Source organism: Moschus berezovskii, chromosome 6, assembly GCF_049115385.1.
Source record: "Moschus berezovskii isolate FMDL1 chromosome 6, NW_MosBer_1.0, whole genome shotgun sequence".
Taxonomy (NCBI): domain Eukaryota; kingdom Metazoa; phylum Chordata; class Mammalia; order Artiodactyla; family Moschidae; genus Moschus; species Moschus berezovskii.
In genome coordinates, this window is record NC_142465.1 from 14,165,710 (window position 1) to 14,191,308 (window position 25,599).

Sequence of the window (25,599 nt, forward strand, 5' to 3'; positions counted from 1 at the left end):
CTCACAAGTCCTCTGAATTTAGAATAACGGTTTTCCATGACCAAGCCTTATTCACTGGAACTTGTAAACGCCTTGTATGGAAAAGAGTCTTTGCTGATGTGATTAACAATCTTGATCTTGAGATAAGGAGATTATCCCACCTTATTTAAATGCTAAGACACTTCAGTCCTGATGGACTCTTTGCAACCCTATGGACTGTAGCCCCTCTGTCGATGGGATTCTCCAGGCAAGAATAATGGAGTGCCTTGTCAGGCCATAGTCCAGGAGATCTTCCCAACCCAGGGACTGAACCCACGTCTCTTATGTTTCCTGCTCTGGCAGGTGGGTTCTTTACCACTAGCACCACCTGGGAAGCCAGGGGAGATTCCACAAAGAAGTTACAAGAGAACTGTCTACCAGAGCCTCTGGAGGGAGTACAGCCCTGGCTGACAGCCTGGTTTGGGGTCATTCAAGCTGATTTCTAACTTCCAGTCTCCAGAACTATGAGAGAATAACTTCTATTAAGTAAGCCATCAAGTACAGGGTAATTTGTTACAGCAGCCATAAGAAATTAATACACACATGGAGCTAAAATCTCATTACTATGACCAGCATGGAACTGAACTGAATCTCTGGGAGAATTTCTTTTATGCTGGGGTAAGTGGTGGCTATGTCAAAAGTTGCATATACATTTATATGGACACAGGCACACCTCAGAAATACTAAGGTAAATGTCTCCTTTTCCAAAATACGACTATTTTTAGGAATGGTTCTCCACTTTTTAAAAGTCAAAGCCCTTTATAAGAAACAGAAAAACAATACTCACCCCAACCAAAACTGCTTATGCAAACCTATAAAAGTGAAAAAACCTTGATCTTTTCTATACCATAGAGGAAAGCACTAGTCTTTAAAGGACTAAGAGATTAACTTGACCCTTAAATTAGGATGAATAAGGCCAGACTGCCCAGATTAGACTCTCCAGCTGTGCCATTTTCAGTTGGCTGTACGACCTTGGGCAACTCACTTGATCTCTCTCTTCCTCAGTTCCCTCATTTATGAGAGGGACAATAAGAACACTCACCACAAATCATTATGAGTAAACAATTAATTCAATACATAAAGTGCTCAGAAAGTTGCCTGGAGGTAAACATGTATGGAGCTCTGACTATGCAGATAGGTGCTGCTGTAAGCAGGCTTCTCTGATGGCCCAGTGATGAAGAAGACGCCTGCCAAAAGGAGATCCCGGGGTCAGGAAGATCTCCTGGAGGAGGGAACGGCAACCCACTCCAGTACTCTTGCCTGGAGGATCCCATGGACAGAGGAGCCTGGCAGACTATGGGGTAGTAGAGTCAGACACGACTGAGCACTCACGCACGCTGTACTAAGACTGCAGAGAGGGCAGTGAACAAAAGTCATTGCTGTCAGTGGGGCATGCGTTAAATTTTCACAGAAATCTTACAGTGTATTTCATAGTAGTTTAAAAACATCTTTGTATTTTCTCTTTGTTCAGATAATAGATAAATACGATTTAACATAGATTTCCCATCTGGACTCTGTAGTTTCACAAAGCTCAAATCTAGAGAGTTCTAATTTTTGTTTCATCCTCACTCCACATCTGACAGCCTTTCTGCATAAATAATTTGGGCTGAGTACTCACCCTTAACTTGGCAGAAGTATTTATAAAATGGGAGACAAGCCAGCCAGGTTCCTGGAAAACAATTTATTCTGTTCCATCCCTCAACTTTTACTCATTCATTTGTTACGCTTAAAAATCAATTAGCACTGTTCATACACTGTATCAACAGCTTTATTTAGGATTAACTACAGAGCTGGGCAAATGTAACTGCAACTTCCCCACCAATGATGCTCGAAAACAATGCCTGGATTTCAGGAGCTAATGAAGGTCTCTTTTTCACTATGACATAGTTTTAAATTTCTTGTGCTTTTATTTTATCTTCCTATCCTGTGCCTCCCTGTTTCCCACCTGCCTTCTCTCCCGTCAGTATGGGAGGCTATCATACTGATTCTTTTGGACTTTCTCCCTTTTAAAATATTACTAGGAAATAATTATTGAGTCAGAGGAAGTTGAAAAGAAATGTACAAGGAGACCCTGTGGACCCTTTAGCCAGCTTTCCTCAATACAAACATCTTATAGAAAACAACTGTATAGTCTTAAAGTCAGGGCATTGACATAGGTACAATCCTGGAGCTTACTCAGACTTCACTGGGTTTTACTTTTTCAGTAACCAATTATTACACTTGGTAAGCATCAGTTATGGTCATAATAAAGGCTGAAATTCACTGTTTAGGTATGGTGTGGGCTTGGGTGTGCAAAGGTGCATCCATTTCTCTGTGTGTGTCTGTGTGTGTGTGTGTGCATGTGTGTCTGTGTGAATGAGAAAGAGAGAAAACAAACTCTGGCCCTATCCATTCACAGGACTTCTGTGAGGAACAGATGAGAGAATCTTAGGTAAACACTGTTCATAAACTGTAAAGTACTAAATTAAAAAACAATTATATTGAGTCCATGCCTAATACTTCTGTTTAAGAAAAATTTCTCATTAGGAAGGTACACAGAGAGCCTCCTTACGTGTATAAGGAGAGTGTGTGTTTGAGTGTGTGTAGGGGTATACAGGAGTCTCAGCAAAATGCCATCTGGAAACACAGAGTCACAGAGTTACAAGGGACCTTGGGGTCAACTGTTGTAGCCCTCTATACTGTACACATAATTTGAAATATTCTTGCCAGTTGGTCTTCTAATCTTTGATTAAAGCTTCAAATGATGGGCACATTATGACTTATGATTCTGTCCTTCCCTATGTCTCTAATGGCTCTTTCTCACAAGAAGCCATTCCTAAAATCTGCCTTCTCTGTGGCTCTCCCCCACCGGCCTTGGCTCTGCCATCTGGTGCCTCGCACGATGGAGGACACGTGAAGGCAGCCATCGCTCCCCTGAGTCTCTTCTTTGTCCAAAACAAGCCAAGTCCTTCTTCTTGTGCAAGAGTGCTTGACTCGGGACGAGCTTCTTGTCCTTTGCCAAGATGGAGTCAGGATCAGAGCACAGTGGGTGTGAGCTGCACAGCATGTTCACAGCTGAGCCAATCTCCGCTTCCTTCCATGGCTACACATATTTGTATTAATGGCCCCTATAATCACGTGTGTTTTTCCCTTAACTTGCTTCAGATTTCTCTTGAAATCAATTGAAACCCCCTAGACTGTTTTTTCCTTCAGGTTCTTTGGTTTTTTTCCTTCAAGTTTTGATATTTTGCCATTCCTTCTTGATTCTGCTAATTTTGATTTTCCCTGCCTGATTTCCTGGTGACTCATACTGTAAAGAGTCTGCCTGCAATGCAGGAGACCCGGGTTCAGTCCCTGGGTTGGGAAGAGCCCTTGGAAATGGCTACCGACTCCAGTATTCTTGCCTGGAGAATTCCATGGACAGAGAAGCCTAGTGGGCTACAGTCCATGGGAAAAAGTTGTACACAACAAAGCTACTGACATACTTCCTGATTCTGCACAAAGGTAGAATGTTTGGCAAGTGGGCAGGACTTCACATAGATTCTTATTAAATTTAGCTTATTGTACCATTCCATTGGCATTAAAAAAAGTATATATATCCAGACCCAATCACTAAGCGTATTTACTGTTCCTGCTGGCTGCAACCTTTATATATGGCCCTTTAGTTCCTTCTTGAAATTGCTGATGAAACACTTGAGTATAAAAGAGTGAAAAGGAGATCATTAGAAAGCTATAAATTCTAACTGTAACATTTTGACTTCCTGTTAACTTTAAGCTTTAATTGAACATTCAGTTCTAAGTTTTTATTGAGGGTTGACCTAAGAAGAAGCCATGCGCAAAAGGCCTCTGCATTTTCTATAAAATTGTATTAGGTAATTCAATATCTCATTTGTAAAATCCCAGGGGAAATTTCTCCCGGAGCTCAGGGACAGAAAAAAGTCTCTACCAAAGATGGCTGAGCTAGCATGAGTCTCCTCCTTAAGAGAAAAAAATATTACTTGCTCTATTGCTGTATCTTTTTTTTTTTTTTAAAAAAACGTTTACTTATTTATTTGGCTGCACTGGGTCTTAGTTGCGGCATGTGGGGTCTAATTCCCAGACCGTGGATCGAACCTGGGCCCCCTGCACTGGAGTGAGGAATCTTGGCCACTGGACCACCAGGGAAGTCCCCTCTATCGCTGTATCTTTTAAAATTTTCTATTTATTGATTTTTTTTCCCCTTTCTATGCCACTTCATTACCTAACATGCCATGTTAATAATTCTTCATTAACATATTTTACTTTTTATCAGATATCATGATAAAAAGAAAAGTAGTTGTTCAATCATATCCAACTCTTGCAACCCCTTGGACTGTAGTCTACCAGGCTCCTCTGTCTATGGAATTCTCTAGGTAAGAACAGTGGAGTGGGTAGTGGGTAGCCAGATCAAACCCAGGTCTTCTGCACTTCAGGAGGATCCTTTACCATCTGAGCCACCAGAGAAGCCCAGATAATCATGATATATCCTTTCTAAATGCAGGTAGATCATAAATACAAACATACATATTTAAGACATCTTTTCAGGTGTCTTTTCAGATGTTTAAAGGTCCATGCAACAATTTCCTTACTTTTTAAGTAGGACAGTAGGAAAATTTCCCCAGAAGACTTGTACTGAGTAGTAAAGTTTGTTTCATCTCTTCAAATCACTCTTACAAAATTTGTTCTCAGTTTAGGATGGTATGTTCTGAAAATATTCCATATTAATTTTCCCAAATGGTACTTTATTTTAAAGTGTAAACTTGGTCATTTGATAACATTTTCTCTTTTGTGGTCCTTCCATTACAGAATTTTTTTTTTTCCATTAAATACTGCTATCCGCCTGGAATTATTTATATTGAGAAGACTTGTGGATTCAGTGTTAGCAGCCCAGGGTTGTTGCATTGGATTAACTACTTTGACTGACAATTGGAAACCCACTGGGTCATGAAATTTCTCACTTACAGAACGAAAACTACCTTTTGATGAATACGTGATAAATACCAGGTGCTGTTAAGATGTATATAACTTACCTTTAGGTACTTTAAAATAGGTAGTTTATAATGCAGATTTTCATTTTATAGATATGCGACATTTTACTTTACAAATTGAGAAGCCTAAATCAGTCTAGGTGGTCAGCAAACATTACATCAGAAAGGTATGACTCCAGAGGCTGGTCACACTCCAAAAGCTTTTGTTATACCCATCTTAAGGATGTTTTGTTTATTAGCAACAGTTTGTCAGAAATGGATTCTTACTGGCAAAATTAGTGACTTATGAACTAGCATGATAAATGGAACTTAATCAACAAAATTAAAGGTTTTAAATATAAGTGGAATACTAAAGATTCTGCAGATATTTCCCACCTTTGCATGACCAGGTTGCAAAAACCTTAAGGAGGCTCACAGCTTGCACCAAAGGATTAGTGGCGTAAGTTTGATCACTAAAGCTTCTTATTTCCAACTGCCAGTTTAATAGAATTTCTGGTTGCCTGATGCTGACTATAACAAAAATCTTGGCTCTGGAATGTTGTTTCATCTGCCTCAAATAAACCCTTTCTTCAAGGTAAAGACTGGAACTTCTGAATGGACCAAGAACTAGGATGTTATCAAACTTAACAGAAGAGGTTGTATGAGTCTATTAACGCCTTTTTGCTAATAAATGTTTGCTAAAACATTCTTCTATGGATAGCAGACTTTGCTTTAAAATTTACATAACTGGCATTAGCAATATCATAGGGGGATTGCTAACTCTCTTCAAGTTTCTTCACTAACCATACTTACACACTTAATTTGTGTGTGACCAAATTATCACAGGATAGTTCTCAACAGACATTTTGCCTCATTTTAATTTTCATTCGACCTGTTAAAATTAGTCCCTAAGAAGTGGCAACCCACTCCAGTGTTCTTGCCTGGAAAATCCCAGGGATGGTGGAACCTGGTGGGCTGCTGTCTATGGGGTCGCACAGAGTCAGACACGACTAAAGCGACTTAGCAGCAGCAGCCTTATTCAGATTAGGAAATTCAGTTTAGGGGTTATTAATCCATTAAACAAATCCTTTTCTACTGACTGGAAAAGGTCAATCTTCATTCCAGTTCCCAAGAAGGGTAGTACTTGAATGTTCTAACCATCGGACAACTGCACTCACCTCCCATGCTAGTAAGGTCACGCTTAAAATCTTGTGTCCTAGGCTTCAGCATTACATGAACCAAGAACTTCCAAATGCTCAAGCTGGGTTTCAAAAAGGCAGAAGAACCAGAGATCAAATTGCCAACATTTGTTGGATCATAGAAAAACATCTACCTCTGTTTCATCGACTATGCTGAAGCCTTTGACTGTGGATCATAACAAACTGCGGAAAGCTCTTAAAGAGATGGGAACACCGTCTCCTGAGAAACCTGTATGCGAGTTAAGAAGCAAGAGTTAGAACTCTGTATGGAACAACTGACTGGCTCAGGACTGAGAAAGGAGTATGACAGGGCTGCCTGCTGTCTCCCTGTTTATTTAACCTGCACACTGAGCTTCCCTGGTGGCTCAGATGGTAAAGAATCTGTCTGCAATATGGGATACCTGGGTTCAATCCTGGGTCGGGAATATCCTCTGGAGAAGGGAATGGCAATCCACTCCACTATTCTTGACTGGAGAATTCCATGAACATAGGAGCCGGCGGGCTACAGTCCATAGGGTTGTAAAGAGTTGGACATGGCTGAGCAACTAACACACACTGAGCACGTCATGAGAAATTCTAGGCAGGATGAGTCACAAGCTGGAATCAAGATAGGCAGGAGAAGCATCAGCAGCCTTAGATATGCAGATCATAGCACTCTAATGGCATAAAGCGAAGAGGAACTAAAGAGCCTCTTGATGAGGGTGAAGGAGGAGAGTGAAAGAGCTGGTTTAAAAGTAATTAAAAAAACTTAAGATCATGGCATCCGGCCCCATTACTTCATGGCAAATAGAAGGGGAAAAGGTGGAAGTAGTGACAGGTTTCCTCTTCTTGGGCTCTAAAATCACTGCGGATGGTGACTGCAGCTGTGAAAGCAGAGGACAGCTACTTCTTGGCAGGAAAGCTACGACAAACCTAGACGGTGTGCTCTCTATAGGCAAGGCTATGGTCTTCCCAGCAGGAATGGAAGGTTGTGAGAGCTGGACTGTAAAGAAGGCAGAATGCCACAGAACTGATGATTTCAAACTGGGACGACTCCTGAGGGTTCCTTGGACAGCAAGGATATCAAACCAGTCAATCTTAAGGGAAATCAACCCTGAATACTCATTGGAAGGACTGATGCTGAAGCTGAAGCTCCAGTATTTTGGTTACCTGATGCAAACAGCCAACTCATTGGAAAAGACCCTGATGCTGGGAAAGATTGAAAGCAGAAGGAGAAGAGGACGTCAAGAGAATGAGATGGCTGGATGGCATCACCGACGCAATGGACATGAATCTGGGCAAACTCTGGGAGACGGTGAGGGCCAGGGAGGCCTGGCATAGTGCAGTCCATGGGGTTGCAAAGAGTTGGACATGATTGGGTGACTGAACGACAGCAACAATCTATTAAATCCATGGATACTGAGTGGTAGAGTCTGATTCCATTGCTTCAGTCCCACCTGCAGTCTGCTAAAGTCCCAGATCATTGCAAGGAATGGCGGAGTGATTACTAAATGCCAGCAGCTCTGTTCCCTACAAATGTATGGGTTAAACGAAGGTTCTTTTGCCCTTTTGACAGATAGCTTAAATAAAGTCAGCTAAATGTTGACAAATTTTCTGTGACTTTACATAAATACACTTACTATGAATATGTTTTTGGTTCTTTTAAGAAAATATATATTCTTCCTTTGATCTAGCCAACACATTCAGAGAAATCATAAATTCACACAGTGAGGCACAGATTACTTTGTGACATAATTGCATGACCTAGCTTTAGAGTCCTCCCCTAGAAAACTTGACTATGAAATTATCAGTTGAAACATGCTTTGAAAAAGTCCTAGTTATATAAAGGTCAATAAAAAGCTCATCTTAAAGCATTGTTGCATAGAAAAAACTAAATGAAATGGTAATTTTAGAATTGGAATGCTGAAGGTATATAAAATATTCATGGATTGGTGATTTTGATGTACATGAGAGATCAGCAGAGCTGAATAATTTGGGGTTCTATAAAACTACTAGTCAGGCCAAAAAAATGCAAGATATAAATACAGAAGAATTTATTCCATGGCTATAAACAAAATATCACATTTCAAATGCATTTATTTTGGATATTATGTCCTTAGCAGAATTCACTATGACCACAAAGAACACAAATCTAATTTGTTTTTTTAAACCTTAAGTTCTTAGAAGACAGATCCCAAGTGAAAAGAAAAATAAGCTCTGATATGTTTCTATTCATACTTCTGAAATTTTTGCTTTTGGGTTATTATTTTGGATTTAAGTAGAAGGGAATAATTATGCATTTCACATGAAGCCATTCCATTAACAACTCATTATTACATGTGGAGGTAACAGCATCCAAAGAATATGAGGCTGTGAAAAAAATGTATGTTCATACTTTTAACTTCATGTGAAAACTAAGATAAATATAATGAATAGATACTCGCACTTTTTTTTTTTTCAGGAAAGGGGCTAATATATTTTTATTTTACTGTAGCTGTTTACTTGGCTTAAAGAACTACCTGTGCATTAGTCTTTTTCATGTGTGCTATTATTATACATATTAAAGCCATCCTTCCTCTATAATTAAAATGAAAAATAAATAAGGTAAAAGTTCTAGCTTTGTTTTTTAAATGTGTATATTTGCTTACAGTAACTTTGAATAACTCAATGGACATGAATTTGAGCAAACTCCGAGAGAAAAAATAAGTTTGAGCAAATTCATTCATATTTCTGATGAAGGACAGGGAAGTCTGGTGTGCTGCAGTCTATAGGGTTGCAAAGAGTCAGACACAACTCAGCGACTGAACAACAACAAACTTTGAATAAAAATGACTTGAAATTATGTTCTTTTAAGCATTAATTCAGTTAGAGTATTATGTGGGGAAAATTCTACTAGCTGGAATAATATCTTGGGATGATTTTCCCAGGAGGTCCTCTTTATTATGCCTGAACAAGACAAAATGAGACATCAAAGCTATAAAATTATCTCTTTTGTAGGTTTGATATCCATCAATGCTTAGGAAGCTGTTTGCACACAAAATAAAGATTTGCTCTAGGATTTCAATACTGATTCAATAACAGTTGTGGGGGGAGGGGAGGATGTACTTAGAGTAAAAAACCTCTGATAATGTTATGAACATACCACGCCATTCACTGATAGCAGCTGGTCTCCTCTCTTGAGGCCTCCATGCCTTTCAGCGACCCCTCCAGGAATGATGCGAGAGATATAAATGGGAGAATTTTGCTCCTTTCCTCCCATCACGTTAAAACCAAGGCCTTCATCTGTCTTTGGCAGTTCGACTACCCGAGGGTGAGAATGGCCTTCACTAGCTGCAAAAGCTGCAACTGTAGCCTGAAAGAAAAGATGATCATTTGGTGATAAAACGAGGGAAATAAGGCTATTCACATGATTTGCAGTGCGTAGACCAGGCAACTCCTCCTATTTTATAGCATTCTCCTGTGAAAGAAAGAATACAAAAGGGAGGGGGCTGTCTTCATTTAGATGTCCTTTATAGTTCCTTTCTTTGGTAAAGCTCAGCCCAACTAATTCTACCTTTCTACATCTTACCCATTATGATAAAGTTTTCCCTTTTTCATAAAAATCTTTCCCAGAGACCTTGGTTAGATGCAGTTCCTATCCTTGGATTCCAAATAGCTTTGGTGCATATAATACCTACCTACGGTGCATAAACTATAATTATTGCATATATTATATACATGTTGATCACCAGCACCTCACGGGCTGAGGTTGTGGCTTCCACTCTTTTGTATTACACAGTCTAACTTGGTGCTTGTGCAGGCATGAAGTAGCTTCAGTTGAGTCTGACTCTGTGACCCTATGGTCACACATGGGGTTCTCTAGGCAAGAATACTGGAGTGGATTGCCGTGCCCTCCTCCAGAGGATCTTCCTGATCCAGGGATCGAACCTGCATCTCTTACGTTTCCTGAATTGGTGGCCGGGTCCTTTACCAGTAGCGACACCTGATAAATGTTCATAAATGTTTACTCAATACACCAAGGAGGACTTATATATGTATATATATATATATATATATACATATACATGTATCCTGGTGAATACATCTAGAATTTTGCTATTGCAAAACCACTGGCTTAGCAAATTCAGTTTCTTTTTACCTAAATTGAAAATGCCTAAAAGAAAAAAAAGCTAAAACAAAATAATAGATTCAAACAGATTATAATTATTTCACATCAGTATTCCATATTATTATAAGAGGTCCTCTTATCTGGCACAGGTTTTTTTTTCCCCTTATATTTAAAATTAATATTTCAACTACTCTAGCAATGCAGGTAAAATGAGAAGTCCATGGTTTTATACCTAGATGTACAAAATACAATTTAATATGGACATAAGTTTATTTTAAAACTCATATATATTAGTTTAAAAAAATAAGTTAAAGAAACAACTTACCATTAGTTTTCACCCCCTCCCTTCCATGGAAATAAAGTAAGAATATTGCCTGCTTCTTATTTTCCACCTCCAGTAACCTGCCTTAGCCACAGCTGGTTAGATGTCTATTATAAAGCGATTTACTGAACACTGTGAAAATACTGATTCCCAACAACTGTACATTCTTTTTCACACACAGCATTAACACATCAACTTAGCATTATGCTACTGTCTGCATTTAGTGAAAGATAGTGAGTGAAATGGAAATAATGGCTTGTTTTTAGCTACATGCATTTGCTCATGCAAACCCTGTTGTCATGCATAGGTTTTAATGGCTGACATGGATGCAATGCAGACAGCCCAGAAACAACCAGAAAATATTGTGCTATTGCAACATTATGCTGCTATCCTGCTGTTCTACATGAATAAGAAATGAGAATGGTAAAATACTACATAATTCACTTTCCCCTTAATTAAACCATGTAGGGATCATTTTTCTGTGTGTGTTTCACTTCAGTACAAGCAAAGCATGATGTAATGATAATAATACACTTTTTGTGCCTGGGTTAAAAAAAAATTAAACAACAAAAATGAAAAAAATAGTCACAAGTCTACAGTGTTCAGTTACAGAATGAAAACTTAAAAGTCAGGAGAGAAACCAAGTAAGAGGTGATGTAACACAAAAGAATCAAATGGAAAATTCTGATTATTTCCAACAGTTATTTCTTATATATTATTAGAAAGAGAAAAGCTTTTAAAAAGCAAATGTGTATCTACTATATAACATTTCTGCACTTATAAAATAAGAACTGCACTAGTGATTTAGGTTAAAACTGTTCTTTCCTATGGTCTATTTTTCATATAATCTCATGATCCTACTGTTGTAACATTTTCATTCGTAGGGTCTCTGCAATCTCTGGATTGGAGTTTTTAAAGAGCAAATGTCGTCTCTAGCACAATAGCTGACAAGCCTTCCCTTTAGGTCAATATCGTATTCGTTCAGCTGCTCTGCTGAGTAGTACATGGAAAATTCCTGCATCAGTGGGTATCAGGTGAGTTCTTGCCATGTCTAGCTTGAGTCAAATCTTTAGACTTGTGCAAATAAATTTCCATGCAGTGAATAGTGAACAGATTCTTTTGGATCAGAAGAACATGTCAGAAAACCAAGAAGTATTTTATACGATGAACCAGTAGATTTGCTTGTGCCAAATGAACATTTAGTGAGTTTAATGAAATCATTCTCCTTTCTTAAGCTACAGAAGCAGCAGAAACGTTCAATTTTCCATTAGGATTTTTACCTGGGAAGTAGTACTGGTTCTAGACTCTGGGCTGCCACTGATGTCTAAATTCTCTTACAGTGTACACACGAGAATACCTGAAACACACACGCGCACAATCAATTACTAGATCACTGGGGTTAAGGATATTTTTAAAGTTACTCAAGTCTTACCTTTGCTGTGGCCCTGGCACGGAATTCAGGACAGCCATTAACAGTTATCGTTTCATGCATATATTGATACACCTAAAATGTTCACATAAAAAAAGAATGTGTAAGAACATTAAGAATATCAATTCTTTCATTGAAGATAGGACAATACATTTTCATTGTTAAGATAGAAGTTCCCTATCACAAAGTGAAACAGGTCTCGATCAATTATCCTGATAATTTGATCCAAAAATTCCTCCTATTTTTTTTTTTTTTTGGATGGGTTGGAGGAGGTTTCTGTAGAAAAGATAAGGCAATCATTTTTATTCAGAAGTTTTAAATTTGGCATTCCTTGTTTATCAAGTAATAAAACTTTTATATCTGATTTTATAAAAAACCCTTTGGTAAAAATTTTTGCCATTATTTACAGTTCTATCTCTCAAATATGTAATAAAAATGATGTATATAGTTATTTCCTGAATCTAGGTGATACTTTAAAAATAGTTTTCAAAATTAATATTCCACAACACTGAGGCTACAGTATCTTTTCCTTGAACAATGGAAGGTATGCATGTTGGAATGTGTTACTGGTACAAAGTCCTAACTTGTAACTAAAGAGATTCAGGAGCAAAGACAAGCGAAGTAAGAGAGTCCCGGAACTGGTATACAGAACAACATATAAACTACAGGTTCACATTAACATTCAGGTGAAATGGAAAGGATGGAGGGGTAAAATCTGAGTCTAGAATGATGCTAGAGTAAGCATATAGGTTTTGCTGACTAAGGGACCTGTGTTTGAGCCTTTTAATATAATTTGGGAACTATGAGGTCTAGGTTGAACCACTTTAAAACTTTGATTCTTTTTGTCCATCTGAAAAATGAGTAGATAATAATTATTTTGTATGGTTCCTTTTATCTGAAATAACACTCTCAGAACGCCAAGCCCAACAGGCACTTCTTAGACAGAACATATTATTACCAAGTATGATTCTAGACACAACTATAGAGACTGTTGAAACATAACAAAAATATTGTTTTTCCTCTAAACTACCAGGGGTGGGGTTAGAAAATCAGTTGCTAAAATATATTGCTTAATTTTAAATAAACTGAAGTATAGAAGATGACTTTTAAAGGACAGTTTGAAGAAGATATTTTGAAAAGTAACATGATTAAATTGCATGCTTGATTATATGCTCATTTGAAGATTTAAATAATAAATCTTCCCATGGTGGGAACTGTTCATGCATGCCACATCAAGCCTCTCATTTAAGTTGCTAAAGTAAGAGTCCTGGCTTTCTCATACTCCCAGCTTAGGTCTGTTCTTGGATTCAGTGTCCTCAAATGGCACCTCCCTCTTCCCATGGTAGTTCAGACAGTAAAGAATCTGCCTGCGAAGCAGGAGACCCGAGTTTGATCCCTGGGTCGGGAACATCCCCTGGAGAAGGAAATGGCAACCCACTCCAGTATTATTGCCTGGCAAATCCCATGGACAGAGGAGCCTGGCAGGTTACAGTCCATGGAGTTGCAAAGAGTTTGATACGACTGAACGACAAAGCACAGCACAGCAAAGCACAAAGGTAAAAGTCCATTTGGTATTATACTGGAGTATATTTCAGGAGTGACCCATAAGCTATACCAATAAAAGATAAAATAGGAAAATTTAAATTGAAGATTATTTTCCTTTCTATTAATCTTACTTTATATGCTTAAGTTAAAAGTTATTAAGGTCAATTCAAAAGTTGATTAATTCATCCATTCAACAACCATTCACTGAGTGTCTGGGACTAATTTCTCTACATTTTTTTCTTGGCTCGTTTCTCAAATAGATTTGGTTGAATTCCCCACTAATGCTGATTCATCTTCCCCAGGTAGTATATTTAAGGAGAAGAAAGACAAAGTAGTCTGCACTAGAAAGACAGGTGAACTACTCAGAATCTACCTTTTATCTTGTACTTCCACTAAACAACTGGGGTATCCAGTTTCTGTAGGAAATCTAAACAGGGACGAGCAGAGCTTTCTGAAGAGCATTTTGTGGAACTGGGGCCTGTTAATGCAAATTCTCCAGATTATCAAAATAGCTGCTGTACATATTTCCATGCTACTTCCTGGACAGTACATCAATTTGTTTTGTGGAAAAAGCCCTTCCACAAATGCCACTTATTTGGTCTTACAGCCTATTCAAGAGGAAGATTTTCTCTAGCCTCTTTCACTTGTTAAAACTCTCTCAGATTTGACCCCTTTGCTCCATCCTGACTTACTATCTGTTGCTTAAAGCACTGCATTAATGTCAACCGGGTCTTTCCACCAACAAAGCACTATGGGCTTTAGTTATTATCATCAACCAGACCATGCTGCTTCGGTGCTCCTGGCTGCCTGTTGCCCTTACAGGAAAGGTTGCAAAGTCAAATGCTTACAAAGGTCCAGCTAGCAGAACAAGGCAGAACCCAGTCTGCTCTCTTTACTCCAGTTTTCCTACTTCCTTTCCTCCTCTCTGAGCATTAACCAAACATATCACACCCTCTGAGTTGTTCAGGCCTTTGCACATGCTGTGTGTTCTGTTTGGAATGCCCTTCCATCAGGAAGACTCTCATTTATCTAAGTTTAACACAATCTACTGATTCAATGCAATTCTTATAAAAATTCCAAAGACATTTTTCATAAAAATAGAACGTAATCCTAAAATTTATATGGAACCACAAAAGACCTTGAATAGACAAAGAAATCTTGAAAAAGGAGAACAAAGCTGGAGGCATCACCCACTTTGGTTTCCAAGTATATTACAAAGCTGTAGTGACCAAAACTGTATGGTGTTGACATTAAAAACAGATATAGATCAATGTGACAGAATGGAGGGCCCAGAAATAAACCTGTACATGTATGGTCAATTAATTTATGATAATGGAAATAAGAATACACAATAGAGAAAGGACAGTCTTAAAAATAGACACTGTTCAGAAAACTGGACAGTTCAGTTCAGTTCAGTCACTCAGTCGTGTCCAACTCTTTGCGATCCCATGAATCACAGCACGCCAGGCCTCCTTGTCCATCACCAACTCCCGGAGTTCATTAAAACTCATGTCCATCGAATCGGTGATGCCATCCAGCCATCTCATTCTCTGTTGTCCCCTTCTCCTCCCACCCCCAATCCCTCCCAGCATTAGAGTCTTTTCCAGTGAGTCAACTCATCGCATGAGGTGGCCAAAGTATTGGAGTTTCAGCTTTAGCATCAGTCCTTCCAATGAACACCCAGGACTGATCTCCTTTAGAATGGACTGCTTGGATCTCCTTGCAGTCCAAGGGACTCTCAAAAGTCTTCTCCAGCACCACAGTTCAAAGCATCAATTCTTCGGCGATCAGCTTTCTTCATAGTCCAACTCTCACATCCATACATGACCACGGGAAAAACCATAGCCTTGACTAGATGGACCTTTGTTGGCAAAGTAATGTCTCTGCTTTTTAATATACTATCTAGGTTGGTCATAACTTTCCTTCCAAGGAATAAGCGTCTTTTAATTTCATGACTGCAATCAGCATCTGCAGTGATTTTGGAGCTCCCAAAAATAAAGTCTGACACTGTTTCCACTGTTTCCCAATCTGTTTCCCATGAAGTGATGGGACCCAGATGCCATGATCTTTGTTTTCTGAATGTTGAGCTTCAAGCCAACCTTTTCACTCTCCTCTTTCACTTTCATCAAGAGGCTTTTTAGTTCCTCTTCACTTTCTGCCATAAGGGTGGTGTTTGCATGTGGCTGTCCAGTTTTCTGGACAGCCACATGCAAAAGAATGAAACTGAACAGTTATCTTAGACCATACGCACAAATTCATTCAAAATGGATTAAACACTTGAATGTTAGACATAAAACTGTAAAACTCATAGAAGAAAATATAGCTGGTAAGTTTCTTGATAGTGATCTCAGAGATAATGTTTTGGATCTGACTCTAAAAGCAAAGGTAACAAAAGCAAAAATAAAAAAATAAGACTATATCAAATTAAAAAGCTTCTGCACAGCAAGGGAAGCCATCAACAAAATGAAAAAGCAACTTACTGAATGGGAGAAAATATTTGCAAATCACATATCTGATAAGAGGATAATATTCAAAATAAACAAACTCAACAGCAAAAACAAAAGAGTCTAATTTAAAAATGCGCAGGGTATCTGAATTGACATTTTTCCAGAGAAGACATACAGATGGCCAACAGGCACATGAAAAGAAACTCAACGTTACTACTGCTGCTGCTGCTGCTAAGTCACTTCAGTCGTGTCCAACTCTGTGCGACCCCATAGACGGCAGCCCACCAGGCTTCCCCTGTCCCTGGGATTCTCCAGGCAAGAACACTGGAGTGGGTTGTCATTTCCTTCTCCAATGCATGAAAGTGAAAAGTGAAAGTGAAGTCGCTCAGTCGTGTCTAACTCTTAGCGACCCCATGGATTGCAGCCTACCAGGCTCCTCTGCCCATGGGATTTTCCAAGCAAGAGTACTGGAGTGGGTTGCCATTGCCTTCTCCTGTTACTAACACATCACTAATCATCAGGGGATGCAAATCAAAACCATAAGATATCATCTCACACCTGTTAGAATGGGTATTACCGAAAAGACAAGAAATAGCAAGAGTTGGAAAGGATGTGGAGAAAAGAAAACTGCCATGCACTGCTGGTGCAATTGTAAATTAGTGTAAAGTGAAAGTGAAGTTGCTCAGTCGTGTCAGACTCTTTGCGACCCTACGGACTGTAGCCTACCAGGCTCCTCTGTCCGTGGGATTTTCAGGCAAAAGAGTACTGGAGTGGGTTGCCACTGCCTTCTCCAGAGGATCTTCCCGGGGGTCGAACCTGGGTCTCTCGCACTGTAGGCAGATGCTTTACCATCTGAGCCACCAATGAAGTCCCATTAGTGGTTGGTCCCCGCAATGGTTACTACGGAAAATATTGTGAAATTTCCTCAAAAAATTAAAAACAGAATTACATTATGGATCCAGTAATTGCACTTTTGGGCATTTATCCAAAGAAAATGAAAACACCGACTCAAAAAGATATATGCACACACCATGTTCATTGCAGCATTATTTAGGAGAGCCAAGGTATAGAAATGAACTAAGTAGACATCAATGGATAAACAGGCAACGGAATACTAGTCAGCCAAAGAATAAAATCTTGTAATTTGTAATAAAGTAGATGGATCCTGAAGGCATTATGCTAACTAAAATAAGTCAGACAGAGAAAGATAAATATCATATGATCTCACTTATGTGTTGCATGTAAACAACAACAACAAAACAAGCAAACAAATAGAACCAAGCTCACAGAAACAGAAAACAGATTGGTGGTTGCCAGAGAGGAGGGTTGGGGTTGGCCAAAAGGTACAAACTTCAGTTATAAAATCAGTCATGGGAATACAGTGGACAGTTAACAGTACTGTGTATATATGCGTGCTTAGTCATGTCTGACTCTGTGACACCATAGAGCTATGTATTGTATATTTAAAAGTTGCTAAGAGAGTAGATCATAAAAGTCCTCCTCACAAGGAAAAAAAGAAAAAAATTGGTAACTATTCACAGTTATGGATGCTAACTAGACTTACTGTGGTGATTATTTCACAATGTAGACAAATATTGAATTGCTGTGTTGTACATTTGAAACTAATATATGTCAATTATATTTCAATAAAAAATAAAAGGAGGAAGATTGAAGCACAAAACTAAAAAATAATTTTCTAAGAGTCTGAGATAAATATGAATTAAGAATAATTATCCTTAACATCCCAGTATGAATTGTGAATTTAAAACCAGGCTATACAAGAAGTAGTGTGTACAGATAACTGCACAGGCTCTGGAGGAAACAAACCCTAAGCCTTGAGCAGTTACTTGATTTCTCTGCAGCTCAATTTTTAATTTGAAAAATGTGCTTAAAGCAGCAACTAACTTGTAGTTCTTTTGTTGTGAAGATTCAATGAAGTAAGAACTGTCCATGGGATATAGTAAATGCATAAAAAATTAATTACTATTATTACTATTTAATGTTTCCCAATGTATTTGACCCTGGGAACTTTGAGGAAGAATCTTCTAGGACTAGGAGGCTGTGACCACTTTTAGGAAGAATTGATCAAAGACTGTGGTTCTCAACTAGGGACAATTTTGCCCTCATCTCCAGGAGACACTGAACAATGTCTGGAGACATCTTGGGTTGTTACAAATGGGGAGAGTGATGGTGTTTCTGGCCTCTAGTATGTAGAGTGGGATGCTGCTAAACATCCTACAATGGTCAGGGTAGCCTGCTCCCATTCCAATAATGAATTACCGACGAAAATGTCAATGAAGCTGAGATTGGAAAACCCTGAACTAATAAATAGAGATACCTATTTTCTTTTGATATGCAATAATTAGTGGAGTCAGATATCAAGTGTGGGCCAAGTGTAGTGCTAAGCATTTTATATTCGTTTCATTCTCACAACTTGTGGTTCAGGTATTCTGCACACAAGAAAACAGCCGTGGCGATGGCAACATGCCCACAACCACACAGCTAGTCAGTGGTCAATTTGGTACGGAAATTCATATCTAACTGCCTCTCAAATATTTCTTTCAACCACATCAGGTCTTCTTATATTGAGATAACATCAGACCACTACTATTTTGACAACATATGTTGAAACAGATGTGCAGATGTCACAAGTTCTTATATTCAGAATAAAAGTTTCCGGATTTTGTATATTTATACCACTAAACAAGTGGTAGCTGTAAATTTACACTACAGTTCTGAAATCAACAAATATATCACTCCAAATGAAAGTGAAACAACATTTTCTGGTTATAACATACTAAGTGAAATCGAGTATTATTGTCAGCTTTCATCCTATAAAATACAATAGATTCTGATTACTTGGCTTTCAAAAGTGAGCTATAAAGGTCACGTTCTAAGTCAAAGCCTGCAGACATTATTTTTTCATTAGCGGTGTCATCGTATGAACGTTTCTTAGCCTTTTATTTCCTAAGGGGCAAAGCCTATCCCTGCCTATCTTACTTTTCGAGGACAATTGTAAAAGTATAAATTTTTGAAGAAAGTTGTTATGGAAAGCTAAAGTACTTTCCAGATACCCTGAGAAAGTTTCTGAAGGGAAAACAGAAAACTGCTTCATGGGCTTCTTCAAGGGACAGTGGATGGGGCTTTTGGTCCTCTGAATCTTTTGGGTCCCCAAACATTTGGCAAACTTCACCTACACTATTTCTAAGCATATTCTCTTGGATATGATACATTTAATTCCTAGTGAAAAGTCAAATAATTTATAAAAACTCTTCTACAGAGTTTCACTTTACATTTTAATCAATAATTCTGTAACCTTGAATAAATCCCACAAATTCAACAAGCACTTTGTATATTTAGAACCTATTCTGCTGTGCTGTGCCGTGCTTAGTTGCTCAGTCGTGTCTGACTCTGTGCTACCCCGTGGAATGTAGCCCACCAGGCTCCTCTGTCCATGGGAGTCTCTAGGCCAGAATACTGGAGTGGGTTGCCATGCCCTCCTCCAGGGGATCTTCAGAACCCAGGGATTGAACCCAAGTCTCCCGCACTGCAGGCAGAGCCACCAGGAAAGCCCAGAATCTATTCTAAGATACTGAAAATCGACAAATACAGATCAATTCAATAAAAGCATTGGAAGTGTAGTGAGTTGGTTCAAAAAGATTCATTCATTAATTCATTCGGCTAATATTCACTTATGGGCTATTCTACTCAGTATGTTAGGCATATGGGCCAAAATATGAAAAAAAAAAATACTGGCTGCTTCTTAAACTTTGAGCTAATCTTAATGTTTACTATAGAGAGGCTATTTTAAAATATTTTAAGTGAAAGATTTAAATTTTACTTTTTCTTTATATTTAAAAGCAGATAGTTTACTTTTTCTGGAGAGAAAAAATGTCACTGACACTGAGAGAATAACAAATTCAAACATAGCAAAAGCTTCTCCTGTGTACCAAGTTCACGGTTCCCAGTTAGACAGAGTGAAAACAAAGAGCTAAAATTCAAGTGCAAGAGGATTTTTGCCTCTGAGCTTTCATTTATCATAGACTATGTAGACAGTGTCAATATAAACTTTACACTGAATCATTGTTCTTGATCTTGAAAACTCTGATTGGTACAGAGATGTAGGAAAGGGATGTCAACTCTATATCATGAGTTTCTTGTTGTCAGTCCCTTTTCTATGTGACTTTAAGGAACATACTATCTATGAATCTTACTTTTCTACTTTGTAAAACACTTTCTTCAAGAGTTAGCCAAAGAAGAAAAAGTTATGTGGCTTCATGAACCATGACATCTTATTCTTATACTTTTATTATAATAGCTACCATATTTTTATTATCACTATTACATGCATGTCTAAGATTCAGTTGGCAAGATGCCTTTAGAGTTTAGCTGCTTGGCCAGCAAGTATAAAAAACCTTTTGAGTCCAAAACTAGATTCAGGTTGTTATCTTCTGATCTTGCAGACAATTTTATTGACTTATGCATTTGGATGTCATTTTAAAGTTGTTGCGTGAGACAGACACAAGGTAGGCTCACCTTACCCAAGTGCTATTTTCAACCCCCTCCTCCCAGCACTGACTAGACACATGACCCAGTTCTGTCCAGTGAGAATTCAACTGGAAGTAGATGAGAGGTTTCTGTGAAAGTGTTGCTGTCTTGGTACAAGTACTGTCCTTTTTTCTCCCTCTGTTTCTTGTCTGAGTGAATATTATCAGCTGTGATAGCAACCTTTAACTGCAAGAGAAAGGCCAACAAAACGTATAGACATCAGCTCTGATCACATGGGACTCCTGAATCCCTGTGATCAGCTGCCTACTCTCAACTTCTTGTAATGAAGAAAAACAGTCTTATTCGTCTAAGCCACTCAAGTTGGATTTTATGCTATTTTCAGCCAAGAGAATTCCTCACTGCTATATTATTCAAGTAAATGTTATACGTAACTATACTATATTTGGAGTCTGTTTTCTTCTAGCCTCTTCCAGTTCCAAAAGTTGCAAGTTTTGTTAGAAATCAAAGTAAATTTGTTAATATGAGGGTTTAGAGACTAAGAGTAAAGAATAAAAATACAGTTAAAAATGCAGAAATTAACTAGGAAAATGAAAAGACAAGCTGCCTGAGAGGAAATGTTTGTAAAATACAAAGCTAAAAATGGTCTCCTATCCAGAATATATAAAGAGCTCTCAAAAGTCAGTAACAAGAAAACAATCCAATTAAAAACTGGGTAAAATAGAGAGAGTTTTGGTTAGGATTCCAGACTTTCACTGCTGTAGCGCAGATTCAATCCTTGGTTGGGGAACTGAGATTCCATAAGCCTCCTGGCAAGTCCAAAAAAAAAAAAAAATGGGTAAAGTATCTGAACAGGCATGTCATCAAGGAAGATACATGGGTGGCAACTATGAAAACATAGTCAACATCATTAATAACCAGGAAATTCAAACTAAAACCACAGTTAGATCCATGTACACACTTACTAAAATGTTGAGATTTTAAAAAATTCTGACAATAACTAGTACGGCAAGAGTGCTAAATAACTAGAAATCTTGTACATTGCTAGTGGGAATGGAAAAATGCCACATCCTCCTGAGAAAACAAAATAATAATTTTCTATAGATTTAAACCTAATCTTGTAAGATTCATTACCTACATTTAGCTATTTATCCAAGATAAATAAAAATGTATATTCATATAAGAATGAGAGGCAAGCATGCTTTATTCATAATCACCACAAACTGGTAACAACTCAATAGCCTTCAAAGGTAGATGCATAATCAAACGGAAGCACATCTGTACAATGGAATACTGCTGGGCAATAAAAAGGAGCAAGCTATTCATACGTGCAACCATGTGGATGAATCTCAACTGCATGCTGCTCAGTGAAAGAAGCCAGACTCTCTAATGATTTCATTTATATGACACTCAGGAAAAGGCAAAATAATAAATAAGGACAGAAAAGAGATCGAAGGTTGTCAGTAGCTGGGAGTGGGAATAGATTGACTATCAGGCATGAGAAAATTGGGGGAGTGTTAGAACTGTTCTAATACCTTGATATAGGTTATGGTTAAGATGACTACATGGGATTATTAAAGCTCTGAAACTTTACACTGAAAAGGGGAAGTATCACTTTATAGCAAGTATATGCCTGATTTTTAAAAAGACAGAAAATATTTAAGAGATGAAAATATTCAGAAACTTAACTGTTATTTTGGAAACTAAAAATAAAAACTTTGAAACATAAAAACCTACATATATTTAAAGTGAAAGTAGCTCAGTCATGTCCAATTTTTCGCAACCCAATGGACTATACATATACAGTCCATGGAATTCTCCAGGCCAGAATACTGGAGTAGGGAGCCATTCCTTTCTCCAGGGGATCTTCCCAACCCAGGGATCAAATCCAGGTCTCCCACATTGCAAGCGGATTCTTCACCGTCTGAGCCACCAGGGAAGCCCTACATATATTTAAGAAAGTATTTATTATAATAAGAAGATGATACTAGCCCCCATTCCTCAAAATTTATAAATGTGGAAAGCAACGCATACTTTAATGAATGGTAATATCTCTTTCAAACATAGAATACTCCAGTGCCTTATTACAGACAAGCTAACTACTAAAATGTCAATAGAATTACAGTCAAGATTAAATAAACTCCTCCATATCAGTGACTGGAGAAAAGAAAGAAAACTTAGAGCAACATTGTGAAAAATGAAAATGACATTAAACCTCAAGAGGGAGAAAAGTAAGAAGACATACGATCGGATTACAGAAAAAGAATGAAAAAAGTCTAAGTGGGAAAATTACATGGCCCAAATCCTACCATATTATCGTGTTCATTAAAGCTTGTTAAATGTAGGTTTTTATTAAAAAGCAAGCAGGAAAAAAAATGCAATGTGAGTATTGAGACTGATACTTACATCTACAGCTATCTATAATTTTTAAATGAATTTCTTGATTTTTCAGAATTGGAAACTCAGATAAGAGTTGAATAAAGAAAAATTATTTGATGTGGACTCTGATTTTAAAATATTAAATACTTTCATAACATTAAAAGTGAAGGTTGAGATCCCTCACGTTCTCATATAATTAAAGGTCACCTAGGTTTTTGGACAACATTCACAATACTAAGCCAGTGTATTTATCAAAATATAAACTCAGCAGTTTTTATGTTAGTTAATTTTAGGCCAAGGGAGGTATTAATATATAAAATAAACCTGTGTGGTTCTAAATTTAATTGCGTTTAATAGAGTCCATGCATGCAGAAATCAAGTGCCCTGATGTGAATATATATACTCTACTAGATGTGACTAGAATAAAATAGAAATAGAGATTATATCACCAAACACATGGTCTGCTTATTTTGGGAGGTTTTGTACAAATAATTTCAGATCAATTGAAAGTGGCCCATCAATTAAGGAGGAGATTTTTTTTTTAAATATCTAATTTTTGTCTAGAATTTTTTCTTTCATTTTGGAAAAACAGCAGCCATAATTAAATTTTACACATTTAAATCTATAGCTATCCATGTATAGATACAGCCCCCATATGCTTTTCTAACTGTGGTAATGTTCTGTTTAAAATCACAGTGTTAGAATTCTTATAAACCACAAATTTAGGGTATAAAATTTAATGTCTAGAACCAACCACTTTTTCAAAAGGAAAGAAAAGAAAAAAGCACATACTGGTTACAAGTCATGTCTACTACAGTAAGATCATCAAGGGTCAAATCAATCCTGTGGAAAAAATTCTTGAGTAATGTCTCTTCCCAGATGGGTCAGTGGGTAAAGAATCCGCTTGCAATGCAGGAGACACAGGATCGATCCCTGAGTCAGGAAGATCCCCTGGAGGAGGAAATGGCAACCCACTCCAGTACTCTGCCTGAAAAATCCCATGGACAGAGGAGCCTGGCAGGTTATAGTCCAAAGGGTTGCAGAGTTGGACACGACTGAGCAACTAAGCACACACTACATCTCTCTAGGACTATCAAATTTGATGAAAACATGTCACCCTTTTGGACAAGAAAAATATTGACAGGTATAGAGAAGCAAAAGATAATACACCTCTATTAGGCTGAAATGATTTAAAAACAGGGTTCAATCATTAAAGCAGATGTTTGATGGTATTACTGGTAAAATCAATATGTCAACTGACATTCCTGCCAGAAAATTGTGGCATTACTTATAACCAAAACCAAAAATAATAAATGCTGAATTTGAAGAGTGAAAACAAATGTGACATGTGGGAGAACTAAATGTTTCTGGTCCTTCCCTTTCACGTGTTAGCTTCCGTACAACTGTCTACTTATTGCCTCAATATCCTCACGGAAAGACCTGTCTGCTCATGTGACTGGTCAGCATCCAGGAACTATTATTAGGTCATGGTTACTGATAGGGTCTCTAAAAGGTCAGGAGCCATGAGACCCATCTTCTGCTCTTTTTGCACCCATGTCATGGGAACTCAGGTAGGGGCTGCCGGCTTGGAGGAGATGGACCTGTTCCTCTCATTTTCTGTTCTACCTTCCTAAGCCAAACCTGACATCTCAGATTCAGACTGGAGGAAATGGGGAATTCATTTGGATATCTAGGCCCAGACTCATTCTCCAATCTACATTTTACCAGGAAGAGACACACTAGAGAGGAGGATTTGGGTGCTTTCCATGCTAATAACAAAGTGGTGATTTGTTTTCTATTTGAGTCTTTCACCTTGGTTGGTATCCCCTTAAGAAGATGGATGAAATGCAGGAGAGGATTTGAGCACTCCTGGACCACTGGCTATGATACCATCTTGTGATAGTAGTTTAGTCACTAAGTCGTGTCCAACTGTTGCGACACCATGGACTGTAGCCTGCCAGGCTCCTCTGTCCATGGGATTCTCTAGGCAAAAGTACTGGAGTGGGTTGCCATTTCCTTCTCCAGGATGATACCATCTTAATAGCACTGAAATCTCAAGTCTACCTCTCATGGTTCTCATTTCAAATCTCATTTCAAAACTCAACTTTGTAACTCAAGACTTTCTGCTGCAATGTGTTACAAGCCATTTGCAATTTGCTTTAAAGGACACAAGGAGACTACAACATCAGAAAAGCCAAGTTAAAATAGTCCATAATTTGTGACCTAATTTGTGCATTACAGTGAATTTATGAAAATGGTATTACCAGGCTTAAGGAAAATACAGTCTCAAATTGCAAGTGATCATCAATGCTTAGATAAAGATGAAGGTAAAATTGATGGCTTTAAATACCTATCCACCCTCCTAGGCAAGTTTTAAAGGGATGGGAACTTTTTCTAAAATGTTGTTCATGGGCTAATTCCAATGAGAAGTGCACATTAAGAAAGTTCTCCAGCACTCTACTTCCCAAATGATGTGGCAAGGATGAGAGAACCCTCAAGGAGGGTAATGTGGGATCACTTCCCAAAGAGGATTAAATGCTCTCTCATCCCTGATGGTAACTGGATGGCTTATTGTATTTTTTCTTGTTTTAGTTCTAGAGAAACTCAGTAGGGAGGCCTAGAACTATTGGTTAAGTTTACTATCACAGTCTTCAGAATCCCTATCATTTTTAAAATTACCAGAAGTTAGTTATATCATTTGTT

At 38.0% G+C, this 25,599-nt stretch overlaps 1 protein-coding gene across 2 annotated transcripts in view; it reads right to left on the bottom strand.

The window, feature by feature from the left end:
* LIN7A (lin-7 cell polarity scaffold A) overlaps positions 1-25,599 on the bottom strand; it is a 161,352-nt gene that overhangs the window by 45,986 nt on the left and 89,767 nt on the right. For both annotated transcript variants that reach the window (XM_055395772.2, XM_088836827.1), the window contains 2 exons: positions 12,023-12,094; positions 9,303-9,512 (listed from right to left, as the gene is read on the bottom strand). In XM_055395772.2, coding sequence (XP_055251747.1) covers positions 9,303-9,512; positions 12,023-12,094 — 282 coding nt within the window. The remainder of the gene's footprint in view (positions 1-9,302; positions 9,513-12,022; positions 12,095-25,599) is intronic.